Here is a 17,660-nt window from a genome sequence, read left to right as displayed (position 1 = left end):
CTTCTTCTTCTTCTTCTTCTTCTTCTTCTTCTTCTTATTCTTCCTTCTTTCGTTTTCTTCTTCTTCTTCTTCTTCTTCTTCTTCTTCTTCTTCTTCTTCTTCTTCTTCCTTTGCTTCTTCTTTTTCTTCTTTTGGCGCAACAACCGTATTTGATCTTAAGATGAGTGAGTTGAGGTCTATACTACAGGACCGGCCTATCTTGTTTCAGGTTGAAAAGATGTCACCAAAATAAACATACATAATGAAAAAGAGCATGCCCGTCATGGGTTCCAACCCCGAATAGACCGTGCCCCCATACGTAGGACTGACTATCCTGCTATGGTTACAATAAGTCACTGAAAGCCAAGCTCACTTCACTAGTGGGTACAGGCAGGCCTTGACCGACAGCGGTTGTTGTGCCAAAGGAGAAGAAGAATGAAAAAGAGCTAAACAATAGACGAATGATCCTAAGAAAAACGAGTTCTAACCAGTGATGGGTAAATTCAACAAAAATCGAAATAGCTTCCGAAAGACTCTTCCAAACTGGAAGTAGTTTCAGAAGGTAGGAGCAAATCCCCAAGCTCAAAGTCATTGGAGACATTGGATTCGTTCGGAGCAAGAGCCTAGTGGCTAGTTGGAGTCGTTGCAATCCGTCGCGTCCGTCGGAGCCGTCCAGATTTGGATTTGTCGGAGCTGGCCGTATGGCGCATTCTCCAATTGAACTGTTTCTTTGCTGTATTATTAGTGGAATGCGATTCCGACAGCTCCGGAAGGATCAGGCCAAAACCGTCGGAATAAAAAATACATACATACAACGTAAGATTACCAACAATCAATGAACATTCTTTCACAATGCCATTGCTTTGGGGAATTTTGTTCTTTGTTTTGCTTGCGATCCCCCACCCGAAACTGGGACAGCGTGATCATGAGCTCGTCACCGTTTACAAGAATGATCCACCTATCGCTCAACTATTTCCAGTGAGCATCGATGGATAACGTACGCCGTTTCGCAGAGCACGATTATCGCCACCTTTACCTTGTGCCGGTATGTCGCATCCAAAATGCAAGCGGCAAGGTTTTGTACCAGTCTTTCCCAGACGAAACCGTGACGAGTTTTAAACCGCCCGCTACCTTAACATTGAACGTGGTAAACATCACCAATAACTACTACCACGTCACGTTCCATTGTCACCGCGATGCGTGCATATAAAACAGCCGAAAGTGCGTGTGGTGGGAGGCACTCCCCAAAATCGAACCAAACCGACTGCAACATACCCGCAAGTAGACACCCCGCCATACGACTCTGCTTCAGTTTGTGGTTGAGCTGCTTTCGATAGCGGTGTGAGGATTTGTGGATCGCTCCGGAGTGATCAAATGTGCAGTGTCAGTCAGCTAGAAACGGTGTTAGCAGAGTAGAAAGTGCGTATAATCCATTTAGCCATGCCTTCAGGATGCATCTGCATAACAGTGATAACTGTTCTATCAATGGTACGTTGAGTGGGTTTGATGTCCCGATTGTTAGATGCGTTCATACATTCTACCCATCGTTCATGCATTCTCGCAGTTCTCGCTTGTCGTGAGCAAACCATTCCTTGGCGATCTGCTGGCACGTGCGATAGCTTCGTCCTCTACGCCCGACGACCCACAGTCGCACATAACGGACTTTCGAATGATGATGAAAATGGACAAGAAGGCAGATAAACTGCAGTTGATCGACACAAAAGCGAACAATACTCAGCAAAGTCCAGAGGAGGAGCCACCGATAACGATCGCTAACGAGCAAACGACCACGCCAGCAACCACCACTACGCTGTGGCAACGATGGAACAGAACTGATCTTTTGGCGCGCATCATCGACGACATAATCAAACCAGCACAGGAACGCATCACACTGGTGTTTCAAACCCTCGTGCCCAAGAATGGTGCCGAAGAGCTGGACAAAATGAAACAGTTCTCGACGAACGACGACTCCCAGATGACATCGGTGGCAGAACATCCATTGAACGCCACGGCCGACAATAATGACTCCGATGAGCTCGATTCGGATCTTGAGCCACTGCAGCACGACAGTGACTCTGCTTTGTTCGATCGCGGTGCTAACGGAACCACGCTTCTGGGACAGTTTCAGGCACGGCGGAAGGTTCTGCGACGACGAGTAGCGAAGGCACTGTCGTCCATTACGGGACTCTTAATACTGGCAGCAAACACACGACGGGAAGGCAACTCGCGCAGTACTCGATCGATAACAGTAGCATCGGACGGCGATGACTTGTCGGGAAGGGAAAAACGTGCCCTGGTCGAGCTACCACCCAATGTGGTGGACCCGTACGCAGATTATACTGAAGCGCTGCTGGCGGAAGACTCTGGTGCGGATACGGAACCGCGGCGCAATATGGAAACGGTCGGTATATTTCTGCTGGAGGTGCTCGGATCGTTCGCTGGCTTTTCTTGGGGCATCTTTAAAACGGCTCAGTCGTTCTTTTCGTACGCCATAAGCTAAAGATGGTATTTCTCAGTTTGGGGCGAGTAAGTTACATTATGTAAATTTAAGTATATGTTAATTGTATCGTTGTTTGTAAAACATCAATTGTATGTTGGCTAGTATTTGTCTAAATCACAATCCAAACCGCAGCGGCGGTACCACTTCCAACGCCATCGTTATCGCACTATTGCGCGTGCTCAAGTCTGTTGCGGGTTGAAGAAGCAGAATGTGAAGACGATAATGAAATAAATTGTGTTAGGATCCGATTCGACCTCATGCTTCACGCACGATCACACTCACCAGTAATCATCTGCTTCGAGCGCGAAACAACGTCCGACTTTTCGATGTCCTTACGCTCCAGCAGCTGCGTTAGCGCGTAATGGAGCTGTTCCTTGGCATTTGGGAAATCCATCACCGACAGCTCGCCAAGAATGGCCTCCGAATATCCCTAAGCAAATGAGTGGAAAATGTGGTAATTTACAACCGAATAAGGTGCATTGACATGGGACCCAACACCCCTTACCTCGTAGATGCTGTACATGTTTTTCTTCGCTTCACGCTTCAACATATCGTACAGCACAAGCATATGCAGGTACGGTTTCGTTGGCGGTACCCGCTTCTTGCCACCTTTTTTCGTGCCCTTTTCCAGCACCAGCAGCGAGATCGGCCCCCGGTAATTGTCGTCGTACAGGCGCCGGAACTCGTTGGCATTGTCTTCCGGGCGTAGCGCGGGTGGTTCGTACGGTTCGCGGTTAAAGTCCTGCAGTACCCGCAGTGGCAGCGGATCTAACAGCTGCACGTTCAGGGAAGCTGCAAAGAAGGGCCCACACAAATTCACTACAATGCACACAGATACAATCAGCTAACTTACAGATCGGCTGAACCTTCTTGCGCTTGCTTTGCAAGAACCACTCGGCAAACGGTTTATCACTCCACAGCAGCGTCTCGGTGGTGGGACTTTCGTTCACTTTGGGCATCTCAGTAGTCGTGGTGCTCGAAGTGGTGGTCGGTTTCCCCGTCGTCGTGGTCACAACCGTTGGCGGGGGCTTTGCTGGACCGTAGTAGCCCGGTCTGTGCGGGCTGGTGGGCGACAGTGTTGCATCTGGACGAGGCATAAGCAGATAAGTTCACTTTGCTGTGCGATAATCAATCACCTATTCACGCGGTGCCATTACAAACCTGCAGGCTTAGCGGTACTTAACGGGCTGTCCTGTGGTGGCTTGCTGGTTGAGGTAGACGACGTACTTCCAGCAGCAGTCGTTGTCGTTGTTGTGGGCCGTTTAGTAGTAGTAGTGGTGGTTGTGGAAGGTTTTATTTCAGCTTCAGCATTTGGCGGTGTCATCGTTGGCTCGTACTGAATCATCTCGATACAGTGTTGCAGTATTTGCATCGTCACGGGAATATAGTTATCTACCAGCAGTGGTCCTCTGTCTCCTGACCTTTCATCGTCATCTGCTGATATGGTTGCATCCGATGCGTAAATCTGGAAACATTTTTTGCCATAATATTTAATTAATTAACTCACATTCACATTCAAATATCACTATCCTCAGCTGTGATCACATTATTTTGAGCAACTGAGCACAACAAAAAATTCTGCATACAAAAATCATCCACTTATCGTGGCACCGTTTCGTCACTAATATTCTCCCAGCAGCAAATGATCACTCCCGCCCTCACCGGTAACTCACCGTTCCTAACGAAGCGCACAGGAGCGCACCAATAGCACAGGACAGAACCAACTTCATTGTACGGCCGCGCGTCGCAAGTCGACCAATTCGGTACGGCGTCTGGAAGAGCACTGAATTCGATACGTCACGTTGCGTACGATCGCACCCTCGGGAGCTTCGGCCGCGATGCGCGAATGTGTGCGCGGATTCCTTCCACCCATTCGCAGCTCACCCCTTTCCCCGGCCCCTGCCGCTCGCGTATCGCGTATGAAGAAGACGCACGCGACAGCCCCACACATACGCTCGAGCGGGAATGCGCAAGCGGGCAAAGGGGTGTGCGCACCCTTTCTCTTGGGCGACCCGCACCATGCGCCTCCTCCGACCGTACTCCCATGCCAATCGGCGGAAGCAGAACAGGCCGATTTGCTGCCCCCGCAGACGACCCACTCTGCCGGGACTTGTTTTGTCTCTGTTGCCTGCGACTGCGTCCCTTCTCTCCCTTTCCACACCCACAGCGGTCGGCCGTGCTCGGGTGGAATCGGATCAACTGAAGAGCACCGATTATACGGGGCCGCCATCCGCCGTCGCGATCACCCGTCCGATACGGGGTTTGCCCGGGCAATGTTGTCACTTTCTCTTCTGTGGCAAGGTGCCCGGGGAAACAGGCAGAAGCGGGAAGACAGGAAGCGAAATACGGCACCTAAACAAAACGAGTGAGAGAAAACAAACAATCCATCTCACGCGGCGTTTGAGGAGATCGGCGAGCGAGGGAGAGAGACTTCAATGCTTGCACAGACGGGGAACGGGGACACATTCTGATCGCGTACTGGATGCACATGAATCTATTAACATTTTTATTGGATATAAGCCGTCAAAATCTCATTAAATCACATTAAAGAATATTTACCTTTTTCCACATGCCAACGGTTGGTATCCACTTGTAAGCGATACAATCAACCACAAAAGTCTGACGAACCAGTTTCTGCGAGGAGTATCAGTCACCCGATTTTAACCTTTCCCTCGAAAAGCTCGAAGCTCTCCACAACCTCAAGCTTAACATTCGGCATTTGAATATATGTATATTTTACCTAAAGATAAAACCAAATAATACCTCTTGGTGGTGAACATCGGGATTAACTTCATCTTCCAGCCGATCGTGTGTAAACAAACGCACGATCCCACGAAACGAAGGCGGCCATTGACCTTTTTTTTTCAGAACGGCGATCGCATTATTCAATACGCACGCCCATATGTTTATGCGGCGATAAGACAAAATCGGGGCCGGCTCGGTTGCCAATGGCGAAGGTTGTCAGCAAACTAGTTTGTGGTACACCTGAAAAATAGCAGCAATATTGGAGAGTCGTTCCCCAGCACCTTCCATGAGGGGCAAACACACACACACACACATTCTGAACAGATGCATGCGACAACAAAACTCCATTTGCAGCTCCCAGCCATTGCCAGCACCGTTTTCCATCTTCTTCTCGGCTCATTTCAATGGCATTGAACTTGAAACCGGGGAAGGTCAAAAGACCGATCGAATGCACACACAACGAACCCAACAAACCCCCCCCCCCCCCACCCCGGGGCGGGTCTGTGCTGGTGTGCTTGTGGGTCGTCGATGGAGAAAGATCGATCGGTTTCTCGCATTGGTGCCTGCACTAACAGCACAGATGATTGATCGCGGTCGGGATGATGCCGACGTGTTGCGAAAACCCCATCCATTTCGCCTGACGGCAAATCAATCCAAAGTGGAAGCAATCCGTCCAACGGGTTGCATGAAATGGAATGCGATTGAAAGGAAAGTGATCAGATCACAGGGGAGGATCTGTCTGTGTCCATCACGGTAAGTGCGCGAGGGAAGTGAGAGCGCATTGCATTCTCAGCATGCGAATGCAACTGTGTGTAGAGGAGAAAAAGGGTGCAAAAATAAATGCACCAACAGGCGTATTGAGGACGCTGCGCCTTTCCCTTAATGCACAGGAAAGGAAGGAAACACAACGAACACACAACGATTAGCACAAGTCTGCCAATCAGTTAAAAAAATAATAAAATAGAAAATCATTTCCCCTTTAATTGGAAGCTGATATACTAAGGGATCAGCTTTCTGTCGAAATTATTTATATTTTTATAAAAAAAACTCTATCAATGAATGCACTTTACCGACGCTGCACAAACGCATACTCCATCCATCCATGAGCGTGAAATTTTCCATTGCTAAAAATAGCTTTTATCGTTACCCCAAATTGATCCCATGTCGCCGTGGGACGTTGCAATTCCGTTTTGTCTCCTCTGTTCACGCTTACGCTGCCAGAGTAACAAAAAAAAGAAAGGTGTGCAACCGTAACATTCCTTTCCGCACGGGAAACCAGTTCGCCGCTTAATGAAATACCATACGCTACCGCAAATGGCGGACTTTTGGGGTGAAAGAAAAAACTGCGACGCAATATTTTGATCACTCCGGCTTTGTTTGCTTGCTGGTTACGTTAGCCAGCGCAAACTGAGTCGAGTTTTGTGGGAATTGAGTGAGAAAAAGCCTTGTTTGCGAGTGGCTGGAAACTATACATGGAAGCCTAGTTAAGTCCAATTGGCACGTATTGAAATGAACGAGTCTAACTAATTAGGAAATGGGAAAGATCTCAAACCATAAAATTAAATAATGCATCTAATTAAAATGGTAAATGGATCGATTAGCACTAAGTCTCGATCACGCACGACGTGTTATTAACAATCTTCTATTTGGCGTAACGTCCTACGCGAACATGCCGGCTTCTACATACTTTCGAGATTTAATTCATTACCATGCAGCCGGATGATAGGCAAGTCCTTACTACGGATAGACGGTCCATTGTAGGCTTGAACCCATGACGGGGATGTTATTGAATCGTTCGAGTTTACGACTGTATCACCGGACCGATCGTGTTATTCACATACTAAAACTTGAAATATCTTCTTCTTCTTTGGCTCAACAACCGAAGTCGGTAAAGGCCTGGCTGTACCCACTTGTGGGCTTGGCTTTCAGTGACTAATTGATTCCCCCCCCCCCCATAGCAGAATAGTCAGTCCTACGTATGGCGGCGCGGTCTATTTGGGGATTGAACCCATGACGGGCATGTTGTTAAGTCGTACGAGTTGACGACTGTACTACGAGATCGGCTTAAACTTGAAATATATATTAAAAAAAAACACACACACACACAATAAAGTGTTGTATTATTATATGGTAGTGTATGCATATACTTTTTTTTATTACATCAACGATCAGCATCGATAAAAGGACGATCACCATAGTTCATCCCGACGAATGGACGCGTACATGATGCTTGAGGAAGTGTCCATTCGTTCCGTTCACAACGCATATCTTCGGGCGAAGTGTATGTGAATGTGTGTTGGGTATGGCGAACAAGAAGGTTTTGTAAGGGATACGCAATGTCTGTTTGTCATCTTCTCCTAATCTTCGCTTCAAATCTTCTTGCTTATGTATTTTGCTTTCCTCTCTATTTCAATTCCCCGTTTAATGGACGACTCCCTCCATATTGTTCGATTGCATTGTGTGAAAAGTTACGCCGTATCTGCTCATTCGTTATCACATTGTGTTCACAGATGTAGGTGTAATTTCAAACGCGGCCCTTCTATTACTCTTCCACCCTTTAGAGTGGATAAATTCGAATCAATCTGCACGATCGTCAATGTAAACCAAACGGCACGATCTCTGCTAGTGTGAGTGTTTTTGTTTGTTTGTTTTAGTTACAACAGGGCCTGGTCCTGTAGCTTACAGTTAGTTATCGGTTACATACGGGTTCATTTGCAATTTTTTTAAACACATTGATCGATACTATTTATGACGGTAATTCCGTGAAGCACATGATTGGTTCACGCTCTCCCTTTTCGCTCCCGTGATGATCCCAAAATGATCTTTCAGAAGAGTTTTCATACAACATGACCATACTACGATTATTATTGGAAGTATTCCATCTCCCTCTCGAAAAGAACGCAATCGGACAGTTTAGGCAATTTTAACATTATGCTCCGGGCCAACACACCGATGATTGCCTTTTTACAAACGTATAGTTCAGGTGTTGACGAACGAATAGGAGGTAACCAATAAGCGCTATGTACAACTGTATAAAACCCGCCCATTACATCGTTCGCGTAAAACTTTGGATAGAAAAGGGGTACAGGATGCGAGAGCGAAAGATAGGGTTACTATGTCCATCCGCCAGCACCTTCTGGCTCAATGTTGAAGATATTGCATCAAAAGGAGGGATTCTGTTTCTATCGATGCTCTGGGGAGTGGAACTACGACGGTGTGGGGAGAGAAGTAAATTCCATTATCATACGATAGAGTTGCATTACATATTGCACGAAAAGGTAACTTGTTTATGTGTTATGTTAGGTCTATTGACGATTACTCCCTTCGCACAATCTCCGAATTCTCCTAGTAGTCCGCCTTTGTGCATTTTGCACTAAATTCCTTCGTGTGGACGTTCTTATTATAAACCTTTGCTTTGTGTTCTAAAGCTCATTTGATGAAACGGAACGGAACCGAACAAACAAACGGAACCCCTTTTTCGTTTGACCATCATTCGGATACCGAATGTGCAGAAACAATTTCCGCGAATTTTTGTGTTCGTGCCTCTCTCGATATTTGTTCTTTTTTTCTACATAGCTCTATCCAAAGGTTTAGTAAGGAAACATATTCCCCCCAACAGAACAGCGACAAAACCTTTGTAACCATATATGAAAATCGATAAAAATACATTTCTGTTTAGACTGTCTCTACCTTAAAATGATTGACTGGTAACGTATAGAATAATGTTTTTACGCGTACCGTTGCGTAGCAAGTGAATAATTGCTTCTCATTTATCTATGGCACAGTTGCCTTCAGCCAATCAAGCCGTTGCATGTGCTTGAAGGTGAACATTTATCTCTATTCTATTTCCTTTTTCGTTTTTATCTAAATAGTTTAGGTGATATATTTATGTACGTTGACCATTTCTGGCCCGTATTAGCTAGCTTTACGACATGTCCTTTTCGTTATCCAACCAAGGTAATAATTATACAAAAGATTAACATACACATGCACTCATTCCGCATGGCACTATTCATTCTATGGTTGGTTGGATTTTGTAAGTGTAGCGTGTATTGTTTGTTGGAAACGAAAGCAAAACCTATTGACTTTTGCGCTGCGCTGCGTAGTTGAACAAATTGACGAGACGATTGTTGTGTATGGCTGGCTGGCTGGAAATATATCGGCCTGTAAGAAAAATGTACTGCGTGATATGAAATGGTATTTAGCAGCGTTCAAATCCTTCACTATTTACATCCACTGTACGGTAAATGGTAGCGATTGTTTCATTACTGTTTATGTCGCTCGAAATGCCTGCTAATGTTAGGTGTGTTAGGTGTGTTACACGTATATGTACATTGCACTTAGTATGATGTCCTGACAGCCTCAACAACCGGAGGGAGTGGAATTTATGGTTGTCTAGTTGTTGCAACATATCTTCCATCGGTCCATCCATTTTTCTAACGCATTCGAAATATCTAAATCTAAGTATGTGTGTGATTTCCTTTTAACCTAAGATTTAACGTGTAACGTGTCCGCATTTGTCATAATTGATCCACATCAACAGCACGGTTGAGTACGGAAATGATTCAACGATTGATTGATCTTTGTAAGAGTAACACCTGTATCGCGTTTTTTGATGTTCCGACAGACAACCCCAACACCCAACATCTCGGGAAAGTTGACGGGGTCAGGTTGCCGCTGTCCACAAGCTCTCCTCGGCTTTACATGGCTGGGCACTCTTCCGACTCGTGTTCGGATTCTTCTGGCAGCGTGTACACGCCCGTATTCAAGTTCGACGTCATCATCGAACCGATCCCACTGCTCGCCATGCCCAGCCCGTGCGGTACCGTTTGTTCACCCGGCGCCGGCATCATCATCGGCTGCCCAACACCAACGGGCCCAACGTCCGAGAGGGATGTGGCACGGTCCAGCAGCTCCGACGACAGGCCCGGGCCGGGCCCGTTCGGCGCCATCGTAACGATCGGTATAAGCTCGTGCCCAACCGTATGATGCACCGAGTGACAATCGTGCTGCAGATGCAACTGGCCCAAGTCTGGCTCTTGGGCGAAGATAACGGACGTCGGTGTTCCTGGATTGGGAAAGGGGAAAACGAGCGAGCGATTAAATATGATTAGAACCAAAAAGATGTATCAAACAAAGGTATCGTGTCGGTTTGCTGCATGCCAATGTGTGTGTGTTTCTATCAACCTTCAAACGGCAATCGACTCCCATCGTCTCAAAGATAAGCAGATAATTGAATTACCAATTTCAACAACCGTCTCACACAATCAAGCTGCACACCGCAACAGGGGAAGCGAATCTGGAGACACTACACTATCGTCACCCCTTTTCTAACCGGTTCTTGATTGGTGCTTGATCGAATTAGAACCCATTTTCACTTTTACTCCCTTTCCTTGCGGGTTTTGATAACCGTAGCTTCGACCGGGTAGGTGAGGAACCAGTCCGCCCGGGAAAGATGCGCAGCAAAGCAGTAGTATCGATTGTAATTCAATTACGGATGTTTCACACACCCCTTTCATAGCATTTGATCTATCTGTCTGCACGCTGGCCCAAGCACGGGTGACGGCACATTTAAGGTGCGTGAACGAGGCTGGAAACAACGCCGCGTCTTTGCTTTTTGCTGCCACTCTTCACATTAAAGTGTGCTAATTGATATTGCATATTGAAATGAGCGGCTAGCTAAAACACTCACCCACCCTTGGCAACTTACCGGTGATCAAGGTTTCCTCGGTGGGATTCCGCTGGTACAGGTTCGTGTTCTTCTCGTACCGTCAGGAGGCGAGAAACCGGCGATGCTCGTTGTGGCTCTTGATCTCCTTCTGCATCTCGACCATGTGCCGCAACCGGTGCAGTATCTCGTCGTGCAGCACGTTAAAGCACATCGCCGTCAGTGCCATCCCGGCCATGATGTAGCCCGAGCAGAACCAGGTGGTCGCGGTCGACTCTCGGCGTGTGCCGGGGGCCAGCGTCCCGAACCCGATCGTCGACAGGGCCATAAAGCAGAAGTACACCCCGTCGGACAGCGGTAACGATTCCAGCCGGAACAGCGTGAGCGCACCGACCACAATGTAGATGGACATCATGGCCACGCACAGCAGTATCGGGGCCAGTATGCTGAGCCCGTGCATCGAGGCGCGCGACTCACTGTCGCTGCTGCCAGCGGTCGAGTCGTGGTCCGGGGTGGTAGCGGACGTCATTGCCGCCGCCGCCGCCGCCGTTCCCAGCATGGTCAGCTGCTTCTCGGGCGAGTTGACACTGTTCTGCAGCGAGCCCGACCGCACGTAGTACGGTTCCTGGCCGGACAGGGCGAGATGCTGCTGCTGTTGCTGCAGCTCCATCTGCTGGCGCTTTCGCTTCATGCGCTTTTCCTTCTCCTCCATGCGCTTCTCGTCGTAGCAGCAGTAGCCACAGTTGGAGCACAGACAGCAGCAAAGAACTCTGCAAAAGGGTGAAACGTTACCCCAAAATAGGTATCATTAACACTGCCCCCCGCCACCACAGGGCAAACAAACTCACCTGGAAAACACTCCACGGGCAACTTTCGCCAACATCCCGCCAGTGCTGGAAAGGTACACCAGGGTCAGCGGTATCCCCAGCACGGCGTACGCGAGAGTTATCATCCGTCCGAGCACGGTCCGTGGTGCCACGCTACCATACCCTGTAGCACAGAGAGTAAGAGAGAGAGAGAGAACGAGTGAGATAGTGGGCAAAAAAGGAATACAACAAAAGAGGGGAATCATCATGCACCAGTCATAAACCATTAGTCTTCCGAAGAACCGGGCCTTTTGAAATACATCATCCTACAATCGGATACTCGCGCCTAATGGAAAACGGCAGCCACCGTTTCGCGCACACGTTGATGGGCAAAGATACTCTCCGCCAAAAAACGTGACCAAGCGTAAAGACACGTGGCGGCGGGCCGTGCTTCGAGCTCGAGGACTCAATGCTCAACCTTCCCATCCCTCCAGACCAAGGTATCAAACGCGGTCAGTGGGCAGGGGAGCGGACTCATAAATGCAGCTCCAGTACAATATTTTGGCGAAATGGAATCGTAAAGCTAAAAACGTAAGGTATCAATGGATTGCAGCGCCCGGCCATTTCGGCAGAGCCTGGCTCCCTGGCTTTAAGCGGTGCAGGCCGTCCGGACCGACATTAAATCTGGCACTAACGTTGGGCCCATCCCGTGTTTAGTCCATGTTCGCGTCCATTGCGTGAAAGTACGGCAGAGAAAGGCGGCGTGCAGAGCGGGAAGGATGGAACGGACACGTCTGACCTCGTGCTTGATGGTGCTAAGGTAAAAGGCGCACAGCGGAGAAGGAATCACGGATGCCGTCCACCCAGCCCCAGTCCCCATTTTCAATCGAGCGGTACCTTCGGTTCTTCGCTAATTGCTTTTATCACTTTACTCAATGTGCCGTAAATGGCCATTAATCGCCACGCAAGGGAGGGTGAAGTAGGTGGTAGAGAGGCAGTAGCATCGGGAAGAACGACTACACCGGTAGTTGTAACCTTTTCGCGCACCCACACACACGCGGAAATCGCAGAAAACACTTACCGCCGCCGGCAAGCGTTCGTGCGAAAGTTTTAACGACTTTCCCTTTTTTCCTTTTTTCTTCTTCTTCCTCTTCTTCTTCTGCCAGCCCGTTCTGTTATAAAGCCGCTCTCTGTTATGCGCTCAAAAATGGTTAAGTAAATTGTTTTACCGATGACGATGACAAACCGTTGTTTATCGTACACCTCGGGTCTCACCTAGCAACACCGCACCGTATTGAGGGTTTTTACCCCGTCTTCTCCCTCTACCACTACCGTCCCCCAGACTTACCGATCGTCGTCAAAATGGTAAGCGAGTACAGGAAGGCACGGGCAAAGGTCCAGTTGTTGTCCGGCCCGTGGCCCGCCAGCTCATGGCCAGCGGTGCCGGGTGCGCCCGCGTGCTGCATGTTGTTGATCTGTGTCATCTCCTCCAGCAGCCGGTTGACAAACTGCTCCTGGAACCGTGCTATCTCCATCGATGCCAACCTGTGTCGAAAAGAGACGAGCCGTGTGTGTGTCAGCCGGGTGTCCTGAAACCTCCTTCCCATCCGGCTCCTTACCGTGTCCAGTTTTCCCGATACAGAATGTTCAGCGACACGGTAATGTCCCAGATGTTTTCCACCGTCTTCTGGCGCGCCTCGACCGCTTCCAGCAGTATCAGCTGCGGAAAGGTCAGGTTGGCCGTATCGTGCCGTCCATGATGATTGTTGTTGTTGTTGTTGTTGTTCACTGGCAGCTGCTTCTGGTGCCGGTTGGTCGATGCGAGCGTGCGCTGCTGCATCTGCGAGGCGCCTCCTTCGATGGCCAGGAAGATGAACGAACCTACGAGAACCAAAACCAGCGTCCGTGAGCCTCTTTTTATTACCAACGCGCCATCGTTGCCCTCCCCCCCCCCCCTCCCCTTTGTTGTCGCCCTTACCCAGCAAGGTGTACGCGAGCAGCAACGTGCAGACGCCGATGTTGGTCAGCAGGGCGGCCCAGAAGGTGGAGCTGCCCCGGCCGGCGCAGCAGGTGCAGCAACGCGCCTTCGCCGTCCCGTCCTTGCTGTGGATCGTGGTGCTGTGCTTGGTCATCGTCGTGTGCGTTCCGCCCTTGAGCACGGTGGCCGTCTCGCTGGTACAGTGGACCGCCTTGACGCCCTTCAGCGTGGCGGACTTCATCAGCGGCGCGTACGTGTCGTAACGGTAGTGATCGTGACCGTCCTTTTCGTGCATCGCGGCTATGCTCATCGTTAAAGCATCCCGGGCCGGCACAACGGAGGCAGGGTAGGCGAATGGATATGGCACACTAGATTGAACGACAGCGCTCCGCTGTTATCGTTTTTTATCCCTTTTTTCACCGCACACACACTCAAACCCTGGTTAAACAAAGTATCTGCTTGCCATTGCACTTTAGGTTGGTCACTTTCTTGCTGTTTCCTGATAAATAGTCCGAAAAACAGCAAAACGCACACTACTAAATGATGGACCAGCTCACCGCGGATGTAAGCATTTGTGTTTAGTGCAGGGCGATGGGGATTGCTTGCTGTGAAATGTCAACTTTAATCAAATCCTTGGCAGCACCAAACGCGCTCCTTTCCACTTTCACGTACACACAGCACACACACACACGTACTCGTCGCTCTATGTAGCCTAACTTGATGATTGTTTCATTCGCGTGCAAAACTTTCTTCCCCTTTTTCACTTCCCCTTCCTGCACCAACCGGACCGAAAATCAACATCATCCGCTTCCGCTGCTGCTCGCTGTTGTCAAATTATTATTTTTCCACCCTGCGCGCACCGTCAGCGCCCCTCAACCGAAGCACACAAACATAATTCAAGTTTGCACCGTGTTTTTTCCTTCTTCTTCTTCTTCCTGGAAGCGGTAAGTGAAAAGAGGAAAAAGTGTGTTAGACAGCAAGAGTGAGAAAGAGAGGGAGGGAGAGGCAAAAAGGAGAGAGCGAAGGAGAGGGAGAGCGAAAAAACGGTCCCCCGTCAGAACACAAAATTAATCACATCGCAAATCGGTGGATGGAGTAGACAGATGATGGAGGGGCACATCACGGGAAAGGAGAGAGATTTGGAACTGTTTTCCTTCGCTTGGTCGTGTGTGGTCGATGCGCCAGATTAGTGTGTGTTTGTGTGTGTGTGTGTGTGTATGTGTCCGACACATCTGCTCTCCCCTTCCCGTGGCTCCATTTTCTTTTTCTTTTTTGGATAATTCTTGTTATTGCTCCCCTTACGGTCCCGTTTTCCTGCCACTAGGATGCAATGAAAATCGCTCAAACACACACACACTGGCGATGAATACACATTCCAGCTACGAGGCGATGTGGTGTGTCCGAGGATATTCGCTCCTGTTTCAAATGCCGTGTCAATCTGTCACCCACTCCAACTTTGGGGAGCTTTGGAACGCCACTGCTGTCATCATCCCATTTTTTTTTTAACAAGGATTAACAAATCAAAGCACATCACATTCACCACGGTCCCCTCTTGCCCAGCGGTTGCACCCGCTAAAGGGTAGGCTAAATTACTTCACCAACTACCACCCGTTGGTCGGACTGCCGAACTGAACTGTATCGAGTATAAGTAGGCGACCTGCTTTCGAATGGCTCCATATTAAGCAGGTCGATATGAGTACAATAACCAAATCCCCCGCTACACTATAACAACGCGAATTGCTAGTGCTAGACCCCCCCCCCCCCCCCACCACACACACACACATTCGCCGCGACCCTCTTTCGATTCGCGTACAATTTTTCCGTAGGGCAAGTGTCACCTTCGTGCTTCCACTGCTTCCTTGTGTGCCGAAACAACCGACCGCGTGACGCCCAACCGCCCCCTGCAGGTTTTCCCAACCTGTGAAGTACCTGTTTGCCGCGGCAGAAACCATTCACTGGGAGGGGGGGGGGGGGGGCTGCAATGTTCCTGCGGGGTTATTTTTCCCCTCCCATTGCACACACTTTCACACCACCTGCCCAGTGCTATGCTACACACATACACAAACATAGGACGTTCTTAATAAATGCCAATCAGCAGTTTGAGGACGGGCACACGGAGCACGGGATGCCTATCATTAGGGCAGGGTAAATTTCTTAATAAACCATAAACCCCCCGCCAACGCTCCCCCCCCCCCGAATCTCTCCGTCTCACGCCCGTGTGCTCGCGGACCACTTCGTCTCGACTTACTGACGAGAAGATTTATTTATTTTCCTTCGTCCTTAGCATTCCACTTCAACCACTGGTACAGACACACGCACACGCACACACACACACTGTCACACAGACACGAACATCGCTTCCCACTCACGGGACGACGCGCCTCACACTTGCCGAGCTGAAACACAGCTCTTGGGCAATAACAAAGCACAAATTGGTGGTTCGCTTTCTGCCAGACCAGGTTCCAGGGCCAGCAGGACAAAACAAGCTCTTGAGCGAAGGGGCGAACACCAACCTAAAGAAAAAAAAGAACGCCACCCTACACCGCAACGCCCGACACCATGACAGGTGGCTCTCGCGTCGAGGAGGTGGCCTCTTTACTCATCACCGTACTCTGAACTGGAATGGTGGTATATCCGTGTGTCACTTCACCGAGCTCCTCACCGTGCCGTACCGTTTGTTTGGCCAAGCACTCTCTGACCCAGGAGGTACAGCTTTTTTTTGTTCTTCTGCCCTTCAATTTACAAATCCCGCCCGCCCGTACCGAAGATGCTGTGCTGGAATCTGTGACACCACTGACGGGCTCTACCCTGCCGACTACCGTTCGGCAACGTTCACGGCACGGTGCCGGACCACCCTGTGGGGATAGTGCGCCTGCTCCACAAGGTTACAATACAATGCGTGAAGAAGCGGAGCGTCCCGAAGAGAGAGAGAGAGAGAGAGAGAGAGAGAGAGAGAGAGAGAGAGAGAACAAACCTCTACCCGACCTGACCGGAAGAAAAAGGAAGGCAAACCAAGCGCGACTGATACACCGTCGTTTGCTTGGATGTTGTATTTATCAAGGAATTTGCTCTCCCGAGCGTACCGCTAATCCTTTACGGGTGTCGTGCTTCGGCAGCTTTATGGTTTGTGTTTTGGATTTAATGTGAATTCTTCTCGATTGCATTTTTATTACTGTCGCAAGGAGTTGGTGTCGGTACAGCTCCAAAACAACTTCCGTTCTACTGCGGCAAAACCCCCCCCCCCCCCCCCCGGCTGGACAGAGGAAGTATGACTGTAAACGCACACGAATGTAGGTTTAAAATTGTACAATTTCATTTTCAAATTCCTCTGCCTGTTTTTGGTTTATTGCTGGCAACTTTTTTTTCTTTCTTTAATTTGCATCAATGAAAGTGTAAGAAAATAAGAGAGAGAGAAAAAAAAACAAAGCAAATCATCACCGTTCCCTAGCACAATCACAGTTACGTAGGCTCAACACGTGATTGTGCATGAAATACCAGGCTTCTCCATCTACTTTCGGACTGTTACTTTATTTCAATAAAAGGTTATGAAATACGCATCCTCTCTCCAAAAAAGACAATTATTCAAACGGTTTTAGAACTGTGTAAATATATAACAATTGAGTGCTTTAAAATATTCCGAAATACCCTCTTGAATAAATAAACCAAAAAATAATATTAATCTTAAATTATTTTTAGGTTCTACCAATATGTAGAAAAGTAAAAGCAATAAATTCATGGCAATCATTTTTATTTAGTTTACTTTAAAGTTTATTAACCTTCGTTATTTTTAATACGCACAACACAAATAGGAACAACAAACAGCTAACGAGAGTTTGCAAATAAATCAATCACTTGATTAGCACTTGACTGCCAATCGCCGTTATCAGCGCCTATATCTTGCGGTACAAAGTAACGTCTGCATAAAAAAGAGGCAAATCTATACACACCACTCGTGTGCTGCAACCAGATTAGTGAGCTGTATGA

The 17,660-nt window shown here is 48.6% G+C and overlaps 3 protein-coding genes across 6 annotated transcripts; 1 reads left to right on the top strand and 2 right to left on the bottom strand.

Annotated features, from left to right (window-relative positions):
* The first annotated feature begins 105 nt into the window (after nucleotides 1–105).
* LOC11175520 (uncharacterized) lies at nucleotides 106–2,629 on the top strand. Its single transcript, XM_061647317.1, has 2 exons — nucleotides 106–1,467; nucleotides 1,544–2,629. Exons 1-2 carry the CDS (start codon nucleotides 1,420–1,422, stop codon nucleotides 2,477–2,479), a joined length of 984 nt encoding a protein of 327 aa, XP_061503301.1. The 5' UTR covers nucleotides 106–1,419; the 3' UTR covers nucleotides 2,480–2,629.
* Nucleotides 2,525–4,277, bottom strand: LOC1272920 (uncharacterized). The gene is made up of 6 exons (XM_311844.6): nucleotides 4,153–4,277; nucleotides 3,641–3,944; nucleotides 3,333–3,563; nucleotides 2,985–3,271; nucleotides 2,762–2,909; nucleotides 2,525–2,664 (listed from the first exon to the last, which is right to left on the bottom strand). The coding sequence occupies exons 1-6, from the start codon at nucleotides 4,207–4,209 to the stop codon at nucleotides 2,594–2,596; spliced, it is 1,098 nt and encodes a 365-aa protein (XP_311844.5). The 5' UTR covers nucleotides 4,210–4,277; the 3' UTR covers nucleotides 2,525–2,593.
* A 3,060-nt stretch (nucleotides 4,278–7,337) lies between these two features.
* On the bottom strand, nucleotides 7,338–16,544 carry LOC11176095 (potassium channel subfamily K member 18). Of its 4 annotated transcripts, none has more exons than XM_003436311.2 (7): nucleotides 16,439–16,544; nucleotides 13,677–14,611; nucleotides 13,318–13,579; nucleotides 13,047–13,243; nucleotides 11,741–11,882; nucleotides 10,935–11,662; nucleotides 7,338–10,292 (listed from the first exon to the last, which is right to left on the bottom strand). In XM_003436311.2, exons 2-6 carry the CDS (start codon nucleotides 13,984–13,986, stop codon nucleotides 10,996–10,998), a joined length of 1,578 nt encoding a protein of 525 aa, XP_003436359.2. In that variant the 5' UTR covers nucleotides 13,987–14,611; nucleotides 16,439–16,544; the 3' UTR covers nucleotides 7,338–10,292; nucleotides 10,935–10,995. The 4 variants fall into 4 exon arrangements, with proteins under 4 accessions (XP_003436359.2, XP_061497795.1, XP_061497797.1 ...); XM_061641811.1 differs by having other exon boundaries at nucleotides 16,349–16,497; XM_061641813.1 differs by lacking the exon at nucleotides 16,439–16,544 and adding an exon at nucleotides 16,288–16,428.
* Between the last annotated feature and the right edge of the window lie 1,116 nt (nucleotides 16,545–17,660).

The sequence above is a fragment of the Anopheles gambiae genome, chromosome 2, assembly GCF_943734735.2.
Source record: "Anopheles gambiae chromosome 2, idAnoGambNW_F1_1, whole genome shotgun sequence".
NCBI classification, from domain to species: domain Eukaryota; kingdom Metazoa; phylum Arthropoda; class Insecta; order Diptera; family Culicidae; genus Anopheles; species Anopheles gambiae.
The sequence above is the reverse complement of the archived record's forward strand: the minus strand, read 5'-3'. Positions and strand labels throughout refer to the sequence as shown.